Source organism: Coptis chinensis, chromosome 4 (genome assembly GCF_015680905.1).
Source record: "Coptis chinensis isolate HL-2020 chromosome 4, ASM1568090v1, whole genome shotgun sequence".
In the NCBI taxonomy this organism is placed as follows: domain Eukaryota; kingdom Viridiplantae; phylum Streptophyta; class Magnoliopsida; order Ranunculales; family Ranunculaceae; genus Coptis; species Coptis chinensis.
The window spans coordinates 106,424,600-106,444,222 of record NC_141459.1 but is presented as its reverse complement, the minus strand read 5'-3'; the positions used below and the strand labels follow the sequence as shown (position 1 = coordinate 106,444,222).

Below are 19,623 nucleotides of genomic sequence, written 5' to 3'. Positions count from 1 at the left end.
TTCATCCTCCTCGGCTATAGAGACTTATAGCAACTATAGAGCACTTCAACAGTTTTATGGGCATTTCAAACTTTTGTTCTTTACCAAGAAACAAAATGATGCAGGAGCAAAGAAGCAATCATTAATTACCTTTAATTGATTAGCATTGTTTTAGTTAGTCTCTATTTACAATAGGTTATTAGGTTATTGGTAGTTTCCTATTCCAATTAAATTAGATTTAGAACTAGTATTAGATTTAGAAATAGAGGTTAGAAGTCTCATTGTACTTCGGTTGATTTAGTTAGTGAAATTCATTTTTCTATTGAAACCCTAGTTTTGGGTCTTTATTTCAATTATTTTAATGGTGTAATTCAACAGAATTTGCTTCCGCCTTCTTGTTACATCACAAAAATTAGCCTAGTTAACAGGGGGCAAGAAAACATATGACCTATTGTTCTCAGTGATTACTATGTACCACATAGCATAATAACTATATAAATCATATCATTTCTCCACAAATTTCCTAATTTGTTTGTATGTATGCACTTCTCCTTCAAACCAAAGGACTTCTTAAATAGTTTCATAGTACCATCCGACAACTTTGAGATCAAATCAAAATTCATTCAATCCTCATCAAATTCATCAGTTCATCTTCTTTCTTTGATCATTCTCAATAACGAGAACAAATCAAACTAATCTACCTTCTTTAAACCCTAATTCTACTTGATGTGGAAGCAAGTCTTTCTACCACTTATCAAAACACATGGTCTGATGGGTTTTATTGAAGGTACTAATATTTGTCCGGCCACCCAAGTTTCTTATGAATAATGCTGGAATCTATTCAACTGTTGTTAATCCTCAATATGTAGTATGGGTTAAAAGTGATCAGATGCTCTTAATAGGATTAATGCAACATTGTCAGAATAATTACTTCCTTATGTTGTTGGAGTATCTACTTCAAGGGAATTATGATTAACTTTAGAAAAGAGGTTGGGTAAGATTTCAGTAGCACATGTTATTCAGTTGAAATCACAGTTACAAGAAATTCAGAAAGGTGATTCAACTATGGCTGAATATCTTCAGAAGATTAAAATGATATCTGATAATTTAGCTGCATCTGGCTCTCCTGTTGGTGATGGTGATCTCATTTATCACACTTTAAGAGGGCTACCTACAGATTATCATTCCTTCACTACATCAATCCGTACAAAGATGCATTAATGATCAGTTCAACTGAAGAATTACATGGTTTCCTTTTAAATGAGGAACTTACCATTGAGCAGAGAAATAAAGGAATACTTAATACTGAACAGATACATCAAGCTTTTGCAACCTTCAATATTTCAAATAGAGGTGCTTATGGTTCAAATAGAGGTTTTGGTAGAAATGGTGGACGAGGAAATCCTAATGGCAGAGGAAATGGATATTATAGAGGAAGAGGAAACAATTATCAAAGTTATAATCAAGGACAGTCTTCAGGTCATACCAATTCTGGAAATGACTATAACAATTCTGGAAATGGTTATCAAGGCTACAATTCTGGAAATGGTGGTAGTTTTAATAACAGTGGTACTCATTACAAGAATTCAGGATACAACAATGGAGGATCTTCAAGACCACAATGCCAAATATGTAACAAGTTTGGCCATATTACCTTAGATTGTCACAATAGAATGAATCACAGTTATGTTGGAAGGATTCCACCTGCAAAACTTGCTATGTTAGCTAGCTTCAATGACACTGGTTCTGTTGATCAGAGTAATGACTCACAATACTATGAAGCTCACTTTTCTGGTTCTAATACATCCAATCAAGCCTCAACATCTCAGCAGCCAAATGACTCTTGCTGGTATGGTGATATTGGAGCTTCTAATCATCTTACTGCTAATATCAATAATCTAGCTGCTCACACTGATTATAAAGGATCTGATAAGGTGCTGGTTGGCAATGGACAAGGTTTGCCCATCTTACACACTGGTTCTACTATATTCAATGTTTCAAATTCTACTCATAAATTTCATCTTAGAAACATATTGCATGTCCCTCACATCAAACACAATTTGCTTAGTGTCCACAAATTTGTTTCTGATAACAACTGTGTTTTGATTTTTACTCCCAATGCCTTTTTTGTTAGGGACATGGCATCGGGGAAGATGCTTTTTCAAGGACAAATTGAGAATAGATTATATCCTTTGCATTTCTCAAGTCAATGCCTATCTTCTCCTACTGCATTTTTGTCAAATAAAGCCTCAAGTTCTACATGGCATGGTCGACTTGGTCATCCTGCTGCTCTTATCTTACACCAACTCATTCAAGAAAAATGCATTGATGTTCATTTAAATTCAAAGAAGTCCTTTTGTACTGATTGTGCTATAGGCAAAATAACAAAACTTCCTTTTACTTTGTCAACCTGTAAATCTACTATTCCATTACAGTTACTTCATATGGATTTATGGGGTCCATCTCCTATTATTTATGTTAGTGGAAATAGATTTTTTGCTACTATTGTGGATGATTACACTAAATACTGTTGGTTCTTTCCCTTATAAACAAAATCTCAATTCTGTCATGTCTTCCAATCTTTCAAATCTTTTATTGAAAACTTCTTATCCTACAAAATCAAAATAGTCAGAACTGACAATGGAGGGGAATTGTTAGTGATAAATTTGAAAATTTTCTATATGTTTATGGTATTTCTCATCAGTTCACTTGTCCTCACACTCCAGAACAAAATGGAGTGGTGGAAAGGAAACATAGACACATTTTAGACATGTCTAGAACTCTGATTTCACAATCCTTCATTCCTACAAAATATTGGGTTGATCTTTTCTCTACAGCAATATATCTCATAAACAGATTACCTTCATCTTCCTTGAACTTTATTTCACCATGGGAGAAACTTTTTCACGAGAAAACCCAACTACTCTATGCTTAAAATATTTGGATGCAAATTTTGTTACCCCGGTTAAAACCCTACACTTCCAATAAGTTGGAATTAAAGTCTAAATCTTGTGTGTTCATAGGTTATTCTCTAAATTATAAGGGTTATAGATGTCTTCATATTAATTCTGGTAGAGTCTACATCTCCAGGCATGTCATATTCAATGAAACTGAGTTTCCTTTTAAATCTTTAAATCCCCATTCTACTTCCAGTTTTCCATCTTCCATTACAAGACAAGTTACTTTAAATTCTACTTTTGCGCCACAACCTTTCATTCATAACTCTGTATCAACATCTGAAAATCATGATACATCCATTTCTCATAATTCTAATTCAACTTCTGAAAGTCATGACACTTCCAATCCTTCCACTGACCAAATTCCTTCCATTTCTAACACACACACCATGCAAACAAGAGCCAAACATGGCATTTTCAAACCTAAAGCTCTTCAAACTTTTAAACATCCATTACCTCATGCTCTTCAAACGACCTTATCTTCACTTCCTCCAACCCCTACTTGCTTTTCACAAGCTATTAAAGTTTCAAACTGGAAAGATGCAATGGTCAGTGAGTTTAATGCTTTACTCAAGAATAATACTTGGATTTTAGTTCCACCATCTCCATCTCAGAATTTAGTGGATAACAAATGGGTTTTTAAACTCAAAACAAAGCCAAATGGTACTATTGACAAACATAAAAGCAAGACTAGTAGCCAAAGGGTTTAATCAGCAATATGGAGTGGATTATTTACAAACTTTCAGCCCTGTGGCAAAGCCAACAACCATCAGATTAATTCTTTCTATTGCTGTACATTATGATTGGGAGATAAGGCAACTGGATGTATCAAATGCCTTTTTACATGGCCACTTGAAGGAACAAGTATTTATGAAACAGCCACAAGGATTTGTTGATCCTACCAAGTCTCATTATGTGTGTAAGCTGTTAAAGTCTATTTATGGCCTCAAACAAGCACCTCGTGCTTGGTATGAAGAACTTTTTCACGCTTTACTGTCCATTGGTTTTACTACTTCTGAAGCTGATCACTCTTTATTTATAAAGAGAGACTCAAAGTCAGTCACCTACATTCTGGTCTATGTAGATGACATCTTGATTACAGGAAGTTCAAAAGCAATCTATTCAGATGTTATATCTCAACTCAGTTCAATTTTTGCAATGAAGGACTTAGGTCTTCTTCATTATTTCTTGGGCCTAGAAGTTTAGAGGAGTAACAGAGGGCTTTTCTTATGTCAGACTAAGTACACATATGATCTACTGCAAAAAGCAAACATGGTTAATGCAAAGCCAGCTCCTACGCCTGTTTCATCTAGTTGCAGATTAGATTCACATTCAGGGGAACTCTTGTCAGATCTTAGTGCTTATAGATCTCTAGTGGGTGCATTGCAATACTTAACTTGGACAAGACTTGACATTTCTTTTGCTGTTAACTTGGTGTGTCAATTCATGCATTGTCCAAGAGTATCGCATCTTGCAGCAGTCAAAAGGATTATAAGCTATGGAGTATGGTTTACCAAAGGAAACTTCAGTGTACATGCATACACAGATGCTGATTGGGCTGCTTGTCCTGTAGACAGAAGATCAGTCACTGGACTATGTGTATTTCTAGGTAACAACCTTCTCTCTTGGTCTGCAAAAAAAGCAACACACAGTAGCTCGTTCAAGCACTGAAGCAGAGTATCATTCTCTAACTCACACTGCTGCAGAACTTTATTGGATTTGTATACTCTTAAAGGACTTACATATTTCTCTATCTCATCCTCCTTTAATTCATTGTGACAATATTTCTGCAATTGCTTTAGCCAATAATCCTGTTTTTCATGCTAGAACAAAGCATGTGGAAATAGGTTATCATTACATTAGGGAACTTGTCATCAACAAGGTTGTGGATTTACAGTACTTATGCACCAAAGATCAGCTATATTGAACCTCTGTGTAGATAGACCCTTGGTAAAGAGATCAGCTAGCTGATCTCTTTACCAAGGGTCTATCTACACAGAGGTTCAATATGCTATTATCCAAGCTTTCTGTGATTCCATCTCCTTTCAGTTTGAAGGGGGGTAATAACGTATCTGAAGAGCACTCGACTGAGTCAACATAAAGACTAGTCAAGCAAGGACACATAAGAATTCTAAAACAAACTCTGTAACAGACTAACAGCTCATTTTCAGGTTGTAACTGATTGTAACAGTTTTGTAGTTTTGTATAAATAGGAAACACATTGTAATGAACAATTAGGTAAATGAAATAATCATTTTATCATTTGAGTATTCATCTTATTTAAACTAAAACTAACTGTTGTGTCATATCGATATATAGTTTGGGTGTGGGTGTACTCAAAGATGTTTTGGGTGCAAATAAAATCAAAGGTGCAAGAACTAACGAGTAAGAACACCACACAGAAAATGGCTGCTGGGCAAAAAAGAGTCGTTTCCAAACAAAAGAAGAAGAACAAGAAACAAAAACAAGACAACAACCCAACATCAGTTGCTTCTCTTGTTCCTTCGTCTTCTCTTCCTGCTTCAGAACATCTCAGCTTCTTTCTGAACTGGTTTCAATCTGCTAATGGTCTTAAACTATCTTCTCTTGAGTTGGAATCATTCAAAGGTACCACCTTTTCTTTTTCTTTTTTTCATGTTTTATAAATGTTGGGTTTATTAAGTTATATATGTAATGGGCAATGCGGAAGAAAAAGGTTTTTTCTTTGTATGTTAAAGTTCTTTGTTAGTGTTTGTATAGCTACTTTGTTGGTAATATGAAAAACCATTTGCTGCGAATATCGTTTACTAAACAACTGGCAGACACAATTCATTCTGGATACTTTGATACCAAGTAATGTAGATATTTTGTAAAATGTTGTTTTCTCATTCATAACTAGTTTTGGAGAAATTTCCTGACATTTTGTATGATAGCCTTCTCTAAACTGTTTCTGGCACTCTATGCCGTGTAAATGTCCAAGTTAAAAAATATAAATTGTTAACTTCGTATGCTTTTTTTTTTTATTACCAACAATCAGTTTCTAAGTGGTTATTCCACGATTCTGAATCCAATTTATATTGGGCATCTTAACGTTTTTTGTCTAATCAACTCATGCTGTAATTTGTCCTATGATTTTTTTGTAATGTCCAGATACATGTATTCTGGAGCTATCTCAGGGTCTGGATCAGGATCCTGAGCTTTAAGCACACATGAAGGATGCCTTTGGAACGTCATGGAAAGAAGAGCTCTTCGAAGGGAAGCTTTTAGAGGGAACTGTTGACCCAGGGAATCCAGCAATTCTTGTTATCAGTACATCTGCTATAAGATCTCTGGAGCTTCTCAGGTTCCCTTAGTTCCTAATGTCTAAGTTATTATGATTTATAGATTAAGAACATTAGCGATTTTCTTTTCCCTACAAATAGTTGAAAAGTTTAATTTATTGATCTCTGCTAGGGGTTTGTGACTGTTAACAGATTAGAATGCCGTGATGCAAAGCTTTTTCTTGAAACATATGAAACTCAGGATCAGGTAACTCGTGAACAATATTGTACCTGCAGTGCATCAGAAATTTGTTTTACCTTCATACTATAAATTGTATTTCATTTATATCTTTTTAGTTTATCAGAGATAATCTGTAGTCAGTACTCTAAAAGAGCATTTCTCTACACCAGAGGAGGCTCGAAACCTTCCTATTCCAACAAAATTTAGTGGCCATGTGGTGGATTAAAGATTATAGGAGCTCTATTAACATGTGGTGGATGAGAGACGTACCCAGGAATCAGTCTTAGCAATTTAGTGGCCAAGCTAAGTACCGAGGATTTGAAAAATTCGCCTTCTCCATAAATCAGTCTGTATCTAAACCACAGCTATGTGCTTCAGTAGTCTGTAGGATACTATCTATTTGGGTGATACGGTTTACAGGATTACAAGAAACTCATTGTTTTTGATGCTGAATATTGATAGACTAGTATTCCCATTTTATGTTTGATCTTTCTAAAATTCATTGTCTCACTGATCTTGCTGTGCAACTTATGGCATCTACTTGCCACCTTAATTCTTGACTAAAGTGCCTTCTGAGTGACTTTTGATTTGATCTCTGTAGTCCAGACGTGTTTTTCTCAAGGAATTTCTTTTCTTAATAACATTCTTGGAGCTATATCAATAATCTTCTATCCTGTTCCACAACAGAACAAAAGTAACTAAGTTACTTGGTCAGTTGAATTCTATACTGTGACTTGTTAGATGCATAAAAATGAACTCCTGAACAAGGTTGTAGAGAGTTTTTGAAGTTACTCATTTGGATGTAATTACCTGTTGCTGTCGTTCTCTTACATCATTGGCAATTCTCTCATCAGAGCATTCCCAGTGCACATGGGTGCCATTAGGACATAGTGACCAACAAAATAGTCCCAATGCAGAAGGTAGCTCTGTTTTTGGACGAATTCTTTCATTCTGTTTGAGCATTTTAATACAAAATCCCACCAATCAATTTGCATTTTAAATAAAGAAAGAAAAATTGCAAAGAGTGTCGGACGGATTCTTTCATTCTGTGCGGGAAGTTTAAGTTTTGTAAACTTGGTAGCTTTCTTGGTAAATAGAGCTACCAAGTTCAGAGGTACCCTTGCATTGGGACACTCTTTTTTGCCCACCTAGGTAGTAGAGTTGCTCACCTCGTAAGGCTACCTTGCATTGGGAATGCTCTCAGTGGGAGTTCTCCACATCTAGCAAAAGATGCTTCTGTCTATCATCTTCTATTGGTGTTTGTGCCATTTATCCTTTATAATCGAACAAATCAATATAGTGTCATATCGGGGGCTGGTTCTCGAACTTAGAGCACTATCTAGATATTTGTGAATCTGTGATTTGTACTGATGTTCACAGTGATTGAGAATTCTAATGACAATATGTAGGTAACAATCTCAAAAGATGAAACAGTTGTTCTTGATGGGGCAGGTGACAAGAAAGCCATCAAAGAAAGATGTGAGCTGGTATGTTGCATTTCATCACTCAATGTCAACGTGAGACCTATAGTAGCCTTTATAATTGATTTTGTTGTCTTTGTGATGACAGCTTAGGTCTACAATTGAATCAAGCACTTCCGAATATGACCAAGAGAAGCTACAAGAAAGGCTGGCAAAGCTTTCTGGTGGTGTTGCAGTTTTAAAAGTATAGTTCCCTCTTCCTGGTCAATGATATACTTAATTTCCATTCATTCAGATGATATCAGATTCATGATGCTTGCAAGTCCATAAGAACTGACTTTCAGTTGTGCTAACTATTTTGCAGATTGGTAGAGCTAGTGAAGCTGAAGTTGGTGAAAAGAAGGATAGGGTTACTGATGCTCTAAATGCAACTAAGGCAGCTGTTGAAGAGGGTATTGTGCCAGGTAATTTTTAATTATTTCTCTGTTTTCCATAGTTTGTTTCTACAGTACAGTGGGATCCTTAAATTTTTTTTTTTTTCAGGTGGTGGCGTTGCTCTTCTTTATGCATCAAGGGAGCTGGACAAGCTGCAGACAGCCAATTTTGACCAGAAAATTGGGGTTCAGATAATCAGAATGCTCTGAAGGTAAATACTAAACACTGCCATATTTCTGTTGCAATTTGTTTCTCAAGTTTTGTTTTAAAAGGAAGAGTTTGTGTTGGCTCAGTTTTCTAGCCAGCATAAGGAGATACTTGATCATGATACTTCATTACACTATCAATTAAGTAATCCCAATGTATTGGTATCTGTGATTATACCCATGCTTTGTAGCGTGCTAGCGTAAATGTTCTTCCAACTTTAATACGTCAAAACCTTCTTGAAGTGTCCATATTCATTATGTAATCGTTCTTGGACCCCACTGGGATATGTCAGTTGTGTTACATGAAGTGTGTATGCGATTGTGATCATACTTAGCTGATTCTTAAATTGCAATCACTGTACAAAAGATGCCAAGTGAAGTTAAGCTGTCATCCGTTTATTTGTCGTGCCTGATCACTGCTGTTTACTCTATACATGACTTTTTGGGGGGATTTTTTTTTTCTTCAGACCCTGTGCATCTGATCGCTTCCAATGCTGGTGTGGAAGGGGCTGTGGTTGTTGGCAAGCTGTTGGAGCAGGATAATACCGATCTTGGATATGATGCAGCCAAAGGTTTCTAATTTGTTTTGTAGTTTTAGTTTGATTCACTGTTAGATGTTTGATCTGATTTTAACTTTTATTCCCTGCTGCTTTGGGGATCAGGTGAATACGTGGACATGATTAAGGCTGGAATTGTTGATCCTTTGAAAGTAATAAGAACCGCATTGGTGGATGCTGCTAGGTAATTTTAATCCATTCTGTAAAATGCTGATTCTCTTCAGGCACATTTTCAGATTTTCCTCTTGATTCATAGATTATAGTTGGTCCTATCTTTTCGATTGGTTGACTGAGTTTTTTATTTCTTTTTGTACAGTGTGTCATCTTTGATGACCACAACTGAGGCTGTTGTAGTTGAGCTTCCAAAGGAAGAGAACATCAGTGCTTCAGCAATGGGTGGTGGTATGGGTGGCATGGGAGGCATGGATTATTGAAGGTTCTCGTGGACCTGACATGTATCCCTCTCTTTTGATGAGTGACATTAAATTGGAGAGAGCATTGAAAATCAATCGAGTCATTTTTTCGATTTAATTTTGATATTCCAATATGATTTGATAAATCTCTGCTTTGGAAAAAATGTTTCTTCCCTTGTCATGTCAAGAGGCAGGATGTATTCATAGTGAGAGACTCGAGTACTAGCTCATGGGGACGTTTGTTCTATAATAGTTGGTTGTTTCACCTCCGTTGATTTACTACTCATTGATTCTCAGATTTGAGGCAAAATTTTACTGAACATATAATAGGTAATGTTTAAAAAAGGTTTTTGTTCACTAGGCCACGCTGTAAAATGTTTATTAGATTTGGAATTGATAATGAAAATAAGGTGGCTCGTATGCATGTAGTTGTTTCCATGGAAACTGGAGCCAAAACTATATCACCCTCAAAACTTACTTGAAAGAAGGGATGCAAAATTAGTGAGAACTTAGCTGGTGTGTCTGAAGTGAGAATTTTACTTGTATTTTGCAGCTTTTCGGAAGGAACTTTGGGTAGAAACACCGTTCAAAGTAATTTGGAATTTTATACATAACTCAATTGATGTTCAGCTTAATACTAGATTTGATCATTTGATGACATGGTTGTCCACAATCTTTGAAAAAGAATTGGCGTCACGTTAACAGATGCTCTGGGCTGCTATAACTTTCGTGGTCTTTCTTTTCACTCCAACAAAGAAAGAGAAGTTCGTAAAATTTAAACTGGTTTAGCACTATAAGCTTTGTCTATATGGCTAGAGCAGTCACAAAGCAAAATTATGCATTTTTTACCCAACTTGTTCACTATAGACGATTGTACTACACGTCTATTTGCTGAATTGCTGCTTGCATTTTCTGTATGTTCCTTCGGTGTTTCTGTTGTGCTAGGATATTATACATTAGTTGTGTTATTGTTAGTTTCTCACCACGTTCTCATGGCTGGATTCTGAAAAAGGATTCTTTGTGATCTATCACCTGCATTAGCTACATATAAGTTGCAACAAAGTATTAATAACTTGTGATTTTGTGAATGATTCGAGCGAACAAAACGTTTCATAATCAAGGGAATAGACCATTGAGATGTTGGAGTAAACTATGATAATTCATATTATCAGTAAATCTGGCTGGCTAGCACTTGGCTAGATGTTGGAGTAGACCATGATAATTCATATTATCAGTAAATCTGGCTGGCTAGCACTTGGCTAGTCCGAAAAAAATACTGGACTGTAGTTGGATTTAACTAATTCCTTTCTTTCAGCTTTTTTCTCAGTTAATATCTGAAATATGTCTTTCCATTTTATATATCTAGATTTAGTACTTTGCAAGATGCACCGTCAATTTGATTTTTGTAAAAATATGCAGTGCAATTATCATCGTGATTCTAAACTCCAAGTTGTTTTCTCCATCCCAAGTTTACGAAAGTTTCCAGTATATCTGAAACTTCTGCAGAAATAAAAAAAATTAAAACATAGAATGCAAACCAAAGAACTACCTCACTTTCTAAACTAGCAACAACTAAATATGCAATCTATTATATGATCGAGCACTGGTCGTCATAGACTGACTTGGGGAACACCAAACTCGACAGAACTTGTTTGAAATGGACCGCCTGTACTTTGAATGCTTGCCTCTTTACCAATTTATTGTTGTTGTTCATGGGCTCATAGCCAAAGAGGACATCAGACTTCTCGGTCAAGCCAAAAAAAAAAAATTAAGATCCAATTTACCCGATGACTGATAAGAGTTAGAAGCAGACTTTGCACTTAACTATGAATCTAGTGATGGCACGCTCCACTCAAATTAAAAGACACCAGAAATTATGTGTACAACAAAAGATGTAGTTTATATTTTGTAATGTTAATTGCTGAATGATAGGTGATGCAAAGAGGTGTAATGTTATTCACATTCCATTAATACCATAACATTAAACCTCATTAACAGCTTGGTCACACAAACCCATTGTTTGTGGCGTACACCAGTTTGATGAACTTGTTGGGGATTATACCAATACCAATCGGTTTTCCCACTACACAGATAACTTGTATGAACACAATTCAACTCCGGACAAAATCTAAATATCAACTACAACCTATACTAACATGCCCAACTCGCTAAACAACTATCAACAACAAATAATAATGTAAAAGCGGTAAAAGGCAAACCACAAAACAAAGATTTACCGTGGTTCGCCAATGATGCCTACTTCCACAAAGTAGGTTCTTATTAAAGTGGGAAGGAAGATTACAATCTCTCCTTTGAGTCTCTCACCTTACTAGATCACTCTTATCTCTTTCTGAGGGGTTGTATCTGCGTAAAGGTTATCTCAATCTTGATAGCTTTCAAGATTGGGTTTCTCTCTCTTTGTTTTTGTCTGGTTCTCTCTGGTTAGGTTTTTCTAAAACCTTGATTTTGGTTTTTATCTCCAAAAACCAAATTTCGCGGGTACTGTAGCAAAGGCCCACGAAATTAGACTGAAGCGTGGTGGCCCTCTTTTTGTGGCGCACTCAACGATCGAGTTCGGCGCTGGTCGGTGGCTTATATGAGCTGGTCGCACCTAGCCTCTTGGAACTGGCCTTGGGCCTCTATCTGGCCTGGGTATCTTCGACATGCACGATGCGAATTAGCCCGTTTTCTCTCGGCTCTGTTTTCTCTCCTCATGTGAGGGATAACTCGACAATCTCCCCTCGAGCGGTGAGGGGGCTTCCTCCATGCAATTTCCAAATCAGCGGGAGGTGTGTGCGCCATTAGGCAATAGCACAACAAACATCAAACTTACCTTTCGGTAAGACTTTGGTCATCATATCCGACCCGTTCTTGTCGGTATGGATCTTCTCGATACACAAATGCTTGTCTTCGAAAGTACTTCTCTAAATCGATGATAACGCGCGTGTATGTGCTTGGATCTAGAATGAAAACTTCGGATTCTTGCTTAAGTGGATGGCGCCTCGTATCACATAGAACTACAAACCTGTTTTACGCTTTAGCCCTAGTTCGTCGAAGAACCTCTTCATCCATAGCAACTCTTTGCAACACTTTCGATTGGGCCGCAATATGCTAAACTACGTAGTAGAGGGCAACACACTTTTGCAACTTAGATTGCCAAGAAACTGCTCCCCGCAAAGTAACCCGGATAACCCGGAGGTGGACTTCATCGAGTCAACATCACCGCCATATGCTGCGTCGATTAGCCGCTTCAGTAAGGGCTTACTTCCACCAAAACACAAACACGATTTGGAAGTGCCTTTGAGATATCTCAATATCCACTTAACACCTTCCCAATGCTCTTTACCCGGTTGTGAAATCGCTTACAACCCCAACGGCGAAAGCAATATCCGGTCTAGTACACACCATGGCATACATCAAAGCGCCGGCTGCGGATGCATAAGGAATCTTTTCCATCGACTCTGCTCATGCTCACCCTTAGGACACATCTCTTTGGTCATGCGGAACCGGCCACCCAAGCGGATAAACCGGCGGGTTTCGGCTTGATCCATGTTGAATCTCTTCAACACCTTCTCAATGTAGCTTTCTTGAGAAAGCCATAACTTCCCACTCTTTCTGTCACGAGTGATCCGCATCCCAAGTATCTGCTTTGCTTGACCCAAATCCTTCATCTCAAAGGACTTACTCAAGTCTTTCTTTAGCTTGGATATCTTGTTGATGTTTGGGCCAACTATCAACATATCATCCACATACAGCAATAGCACTATGAAATCCCCATCTGGAAATCTCTGAACAAACACACAATGATCGGAAGCAGACTTCTTGTATCCTTGCTTCGCCATAAAGGAGTCAAACTTTATGTACCAATTGCCTCGGTGCTTGCTTCAACCCATACAAGCTCTTTATCGGCTTGCATACTAGGTGCTCCTTGCCTTTGACCTCAAACCCTGCGGGTTGGTCCATGTAGACATCTTCTTCAAGGTCTCCATGAAGAAAAGATGTCTTAACATCTAGGCTGCTCAACCTCTAGGTTCATACTTGCGGTCATACCCAATACCACTGGGATAGAAGTCATCTTCACTACGGGAGAGAAAATCTCATCAAAAGTCGATTCCTTTCCTTTGACCGAATCCCTTCACAACAAAGGCGAGCTTTGTGCCTTGGGTGAGGATTGTTTCTCCTCATGCTTGACTTTGTATATCCACTTATTCTTGAGAACTTTTCTCCTCGTGGGTTTCTCAACTAACTTCATAAGTGTGATTCTTATGCAAAGAATCCATCTCGTCATGCATGGCCTTCAACCACTTTTCTTTTTATGCGTACCTTCAAGTGCCTCTTGATAGTACATAGGTTCTCCACCATCCGATAGGTAGTGCGTGCATTATGTGGTGGATACCTGGTTGAAGCTAGTCTCCCTCTGTCGGACCTCCTTGCCCCATCTGGCCGGGTGCCTCGGGGAGGATGCACTTCGCTTGCTTACGGTGGTGGTTCATGCATCTCATCCGCATCTTCTATACCAATAGGTTTTATCCCATCATGAGCAATAGGATTCTCATCATGAGCTTCAAACTCATGGTTCTCTGCATTCTCAATGCCTTACGCAGACGTTCCGGTAGGAACTTACGGTTACGAATCAACAAGATCATTGGTGAAAGCCACGTAGCTTCTCACCTTCCTCAAAGTCTCCGCTATGGTTTGGTCTTCTAAGAACACAACATCTCGACTTCGGATTACCTTCTTGTTAATCGGATCATAGAGTTTGTAACCAAACTTTTCATCTCCATAACCCGGAAAAATGCTTTGCTTGGCTTTGTCATCAAGCTTGGATCTCTCATCCCCGGAATATGCACAAATGCCACGCACCCAAATACCACTCAGTATCCATAATCAACATCTCTGCGACCATACTCTCTCCGGATAATCACTATTCGGAGGCTTTTTGCGGCGACGGGTTGATCACATGTACGGTTTGTCGCGCATTGCTTCTACCCAAGAGCTTCTAGGTAGCTTAGAGTAAAATAGCATGCATCTCATCCTCTCTACAATGGTGCGGTTCATTCTCTGCGCTATTCCATTACATTTGCGGTGTCTTGGGAGCGGTGCGCTCATGGCGAATCCCATGACTCGGCAATACTCTTCAAATGGCCCAATGTACTCACCCCCATTATCCGAGCGAATACACTTCAACAACTTCCGGTCTCTCTTTCCACCATCTTTGTGGAATTTCTCAAACACGCCAAGTACTTCATCCTGGTCTTCGGACTATAGGCCCATATCTTTCTTAACGCATCATCAATGAATGTCAAGAAGTACGAAGCTCCCTGGTGGGACTTCACTCTCATAGGACCATATAAGTGCGTATTGCACTAGTTCAAGGGCGATTGTCCTTTTCGTGAGACGGGAATCTTTGGAAAGACACCCGTGTTGCTTTCCTACCAAACAAATGAGTACATGTATCTAAATGTGTACCTTTAATGTCCGGCACGGCCTTTTGCTTAGCAAGAACTTCCATCCCTTTTATGCCCGTGTGACCACGGTCTCTTGTGCCCGCGGTTGGATGAAGCTTCTTCTTCTTCACAAGATTCGCTTAAACGCTTTACACAAACTAGCCACGTGTTTTGTAAAGAGAGCAAGTTTTCTTTCCTCCAACGCTACAATGGAACCTCTCGCTCGGTTTTCCATACCCCGTTACCAAACGAGTTTACAAAGCCATCGTCATCTAATTTCGGCCCGAAATTAGGCTTTAACCGTATGTCGGGGGACATGTCTTACATCCGCGAGTGTCAAGGTGTAGCCGACATGGGTTTCTATATGAACATCTCCAATGCCTATAATCTTGAGGACGCCATTGTTACCCATCCTCACCTCCATACCATATTCACCATAGGTAGGTAGTGAAGAATCCCCGTCGCGGTGTGACATGATAGGATGCTCCTCAGTATCTATCACCCACTCGTATCGACATGAGGTACTAAGGCAAAGACACACCACCCTGTCGACACAATTCCCACTGGGTCCTCGACTAGTGCGGTAGTATCTCCGCCTGTGTTTCCGTTCCTCGCACCATGTCTTCATGTACATACGGTTATTCTTCTCATCCCTCTTGATTGTTACTTTCAGACTCATATCGAAGTGGCCTTTGGTGGCACAATAGTAACATTGCCTCTTTGCCTTAGGAGTTCTAGCTTCACCCCTAGATTTTACTTCCCGTCATCACCTCACAGAATGAGATGGTTTTTTGTTTTGACCTCTCCCCGTTTCTCGTGAAAAGGATCTACGAGTGAGAGGAGCCGCTTTTTGCACTCCTTCTAGTCTCCTCATTCAACAAAGCCATGGTAGCCATCTCCATGGTAACAATTCCATCCTTGGTCGCTCCATGTAGAAGCGCTAATGTCTCCCCCTTTTCGGGTAGAGCCTAATAGAAACAAAGCCTCAACTTCGTCTCCCAAATTGATCTTCATCAAATGCATCGATTGATGGTATTCGTACTTCATTAAGATGCTCGGACATTAAAGAACCTTCTTGGTACTTTCGTGGCGCAAACTTCTTAACGACAAGCACTTTGTTTTCCCGGACTTCCTCTCGTAGAGGTCTTCTAGTTTCTTCCACAAACAAAAAGCGGTAGTCTCTTGGGATACATGGTGGAAGACACCGTGCGTCTATCCATTGTCGAATGTACCCAATAGCTTTTCGTCAAGCTTGTTCCACTCGGCTACCTCGGTCTTTTAGGTCTTACTCCCCCATTCTCGATGGGTAGTGCCAAGTCCTGCCCGAGTAAAGCAAGTCTTCCATCTTGGCTTTCCGGATGGTATAGTTCTTCCTATTGAGACTCATCATGCGTGTGTTTCTTGAATGGTCCATCTCTACAAGTTATTTAACCTCAAATCTTCTCGGGGAATTTTCGTCAAACACCTTCGACCAAGATTCGGATAACACTCTGGCTATTCTAACCAAGGCTCGATACCACTTGTTGGGGATTATACCAATACCAATCGGTTCCCCATTACCACGGATAACTTGTATGAACACAATTCAACTCGGGACAAAATCTAAATATCAACTACAACCTATCTTAACATGCCCAACTCGCTAAACAACTATCAACAACAAATAATAATGTAAAAGCGGTAAAAGACAAACCACAAAACAAAGATTTACCGTGGTTCGCCAATGATGCCTACTTCCACAAGAGCCGGTTCTTATTAAAGTGGGAAGGAAGATTACAATCTCTCATTTGTCTCTCACTTTACTAGATCACTCTTTATCTCTTTTACTGGGTTGTATCTCTGTAAAGGTTATCTCTCAATCTTGATAGCTTTCAAGATTGGGTTTCTCTCTCTTTGTTTTTGTCTGGTTCTCTCTGGTTAGGTTTTTCCAAAACCTTGATTTTGGTTTTTATCTCCAAAAACCAAATTTCGCGGGTACTGTAACAAAGGCCCACGAAATTAGACACGGGTCTTCGAGGGCTTGGCTAGCCAACGTCTTGGAGTCCGGCCGTGGTCGCGCCCATATGGCGTCGGTCGCTTCTAGCCTATCGAACTCGAACGAAGCACGCTTCTATCGGCTGGGCCTCGACATGCACGATGCAGAATTCGCCCCGTTTCTCTCCAGCTCCTCCAACAGAACTTGAAGCAAAAAAAAAAGTGTAAAACTCTAAAAACGCAGGTACAGCAGTGCATTGATGTCAGACCTTCATCTATCCAATAGTTACACTCACTTTATTTAATTTTAACCTCTTCCACTTTTTTATTTGGGTTTGACGTGACTGCTCACGTGATGATCTCAGATTTTATATGAGTTTGACTACACAATTCACAAATTTCTACTCGTATGATAACTAATGCATATTTTCAATCTTTTCCAAACATCATAAGCTTGTGCAAGAACAAAAGATGACAATTGATACACAAAAAGACTAATGAGAATGAAAAGGCTCACTCTTCTTTCCAGCTAACATTGCTTTCTTGATAGCTTCTCCTCCAGACTTGGGAATCATTTCACAACAAGAATCCTAATATCTAGAGAAGTATCATTTTCAGGACACACCATTTTATAAAGATCTGACAAAACGGACAACAAAAAATTCAGTCAGAGGCTTCATGAGAGTAATAGTAGCGGAATAATTGACAATTTGTGATTGAAGAATCAGCCTCGGGTTAACATAAATGGCTACCTTCATTTTCATTTATCACTAGTAAGCCAGCAGCACCTCGTGACTGTGCAACTTGTGCCTTATCAGTGAAGCCGCAATCTCCATGTATGGACAAGGCAAGAGAATTTGATAACTGCCAGAAAACATCAAAGAAACAGAGTAAAGAACAAACTAAAAGAAACTTAAAGACAAGTGGAGCATATCAGAACAATATTTAACCGGATCAGGAAAAACTGCTGGCAATTTGATAGCTCTATCCATGTGACTCGGCAGCGAAACACCAAATCCAGCACTTAAGCCAACTATGGTGTGCGTTATAACATAGCTCTATCTAAGTACATGCATGGTGTAGGATTTCTAACACTATTCTAAGATTGCTTCTATTCAGATTGAAGACTACCTTTTATTGCGTTCTCAATAATAGATGGAGAATTAGTAGTGAATATTAGATTGCCTCAAGGCGACACCTCCATGATCGGTTCTCTTAGATTCTTTGTAGCATCATATATAATTTCTTATTAGCACGAGGAACCATGTATAAATGACAATATGTTATATGAAAAGTTGTTGTAGTTGAGGTTGTGGGGTTTAAGACGAGTTACTTGTTTAAAGTTGAAGTCATTATTGCTTTAAACAAAAGCCATTCGTTTCCTCCACAACAAAAAGTATCCCAAGTCCCCACTTCCACTTTTCCACAACCTAACATCAATAATTCATTCGAGCTCCATTGTATCTCTCCTTGATTTGGTCTTCCTCTCCCATTATTGGTCTTCACACAAAAAACCTACTAGAGTAACCTAAGCTTTTTGTATCTCCTTGATTCAAAAAAGAAAAAGAAAAATGGCTGAAGCAATAGTTTCTGCTGTCATAGACCAGTTGGCCTCAGTCATTGGAAAAGAACTTGAACAGGAGGTGCGGTTAGTGGTTGGCGTTCGTAAAGAAGTAAAAAAACTGGAGACTAAGCTCACTCTGATCAAAGCGGTGCTTGAAGATGCTGAAAAGAAGGAAATACATGAAAATGCAGTAAAGATTTGGTTGGAAGATCTCAAAGATGTGATGTATGATGCAGATGATGTATTGGACGAATGGAACACACGGATTCTCATCTCACGAATAGAGGGATTTACTGCTGACGGCTCTCACGTTGCTAACAAGATGTGTTCCTACTTGTTATCTCGGTGTGCTTGCTTTAAACATGGTGGTGCACGCTATGATATTGCTCATAGGATTAAGGACATAAGAGAAAGACTTGCTGAGGTTGCTCTCACCAACAAGGACCAACTACACCTCCTTCCGAGTCATAGTCACGCAGAACCTCAACAACCTCCACAATTCACTAGCTCTGTTGTGGATGTATCAAAGGTATTCGGTCGGGATCTTGACAAACAAAGTATACTAAGCAGGCTGCTATGTGAGACTAGTCAACAAGAAACTCAGGTTCCAACACCTATCTTGTCAATAGTTGGAACCTGGCGGGGTTGGTAAAAGACAACTCTTGGCGCAGCTAGTGTATAACGAAGGAACTATAGCATCCACCTATGAGCTGAAAATATGGGTTTGTGTCTCTGAACCTTTTGATCTTGAAAGGGTTGCAAGAGAAATCATTGCACAAGCAACTGGAGTGAAGTTGCCAGAAAATGTGGTTGGGTGGGAACTTTTACATCACCATTTTTGCAACTCAGTAAAGGGAAAGCGGTTTTGCTCGTGCTAGATGATGTTTGGGTGAACATTCGGTTTTGGGAGCCATTGAAGTTATCTCTCAATGGTGGTGAGCGAGGAAGCAAAATCATTGTCACCACACGTAACGAGGCAGTTGCAACAATGATCGGTTCAATTTATATACACAGGCTTGCACGGTTGTCCGGCGATGATGTTGGAACTTATTCGCACATATATAGCTTTTTGGAAAAAGAACACAACAAGAGCAGGAAAGATTGAAGGGAATTGGACAAGAAATCGCAAAGAAATGCAAAGGTGTTCCACTAGCTGTCAAGACATTAGCAAGTCTAATGCGATTGAAACG

General features: G+C 38.9%; 3 protein-coding genes and 2 long non-coding RNA genes across 5 annotated transcripts; 4 read left to right on the top strand and 1 right to left on the bottom strand.

The window, feature by feature from the left end:
• The first annotated feature begins 1,199 nt into the window (after window positions 1–1,199).
• Window positions 1,200–2,483, top strand: LOC147506700 (uncharacterized). Its single transcript, XM_086605820.1, has 2 exons — window positions 1,200–1,935; window positions 2,114–2,483. Exons 1-2 carry the CDS (start codon window positions 1,200–1,202, stop codon window positions 2,317–2,319), a joined length of 942 nt encoding a protein of 313 aa, XP_086461946.1. The 3' UTR covers window positions 2,320–2,483.
• A 2,779-nt stretch (window positions 2,484–5,262) lies between these two features.
• LOC147506699 (chaperonin CPN60-2, mitochondrial-like) lies at window positions 5,263–8,481 on the top strand. The gene is made up of 7 exons (XM_086605819.1): window positions 5,263–5,543; window positions 6,066–6,258; window positions 6,389–6,443; window positions 7,826–7,903; window positions 7,986–8,081; window positions 8,202–8,301; window positions 8,381–8,481. The coding sequence occupies exons 2-7, from the start codon at window positions 6,125–6,127 to the stop codon at window positions 8,479–8,481; spliced, it is 564 nt and encodes a 187-aa protein (XP_086461945.1). The 5' UTR covers window positions 5,263–5,543; window positions 6,066–6,124.
• A 464-nt stretch (window positions 8,482–8,945) lies between these two features.
• On the top strand, window positions 8,946–9,717 carry LOC147506698 (uncharacterized). Its single transcript, XR_015193867.1, has 3 exons — window positions 8,946–9,050; window positions 9,141–9,219; window positions 9,352–9,717. It is a non-coding gene; the product is annotated as an uncharacterized LOC147506698 (long non-coding RNA).
• An 871-nt stretch (window positions 9,718–10,588) lies between these two features.
• LOC147506697 (uncharacterized) lies at window positions 10,589–17,989 on the bottom strand. The gene is made up of 4 exons (XR_015193869.1): window positions 17,820–17,989; window positions 17,622–17,733; window positions 17,387–17,508; window positions 10,589–10,948 (listed from the first exon to the last, which is right to left on the bottom strand). It is a non-coding gene; the product is annotated as an uncharacterized LOC147506697 (long non-coding RNA).
• Window positions 17,990–18,440: 451 nt separating this feature from the next.
• LOC147506696 (uncharacterized) lies at window positions 18,441–19,085 on the top strand. Its single transcript, XM_086605818.1, has one exon. It carries the CDS (start codon window positions 18,441–18,443, stop codon window positions 19,083–19,085), a length of 645 nt encoding a protein of 214 aa, XP_086461944.1.
• Window positions 19,086–19,623: the final 538 nt, after the last annotated feature.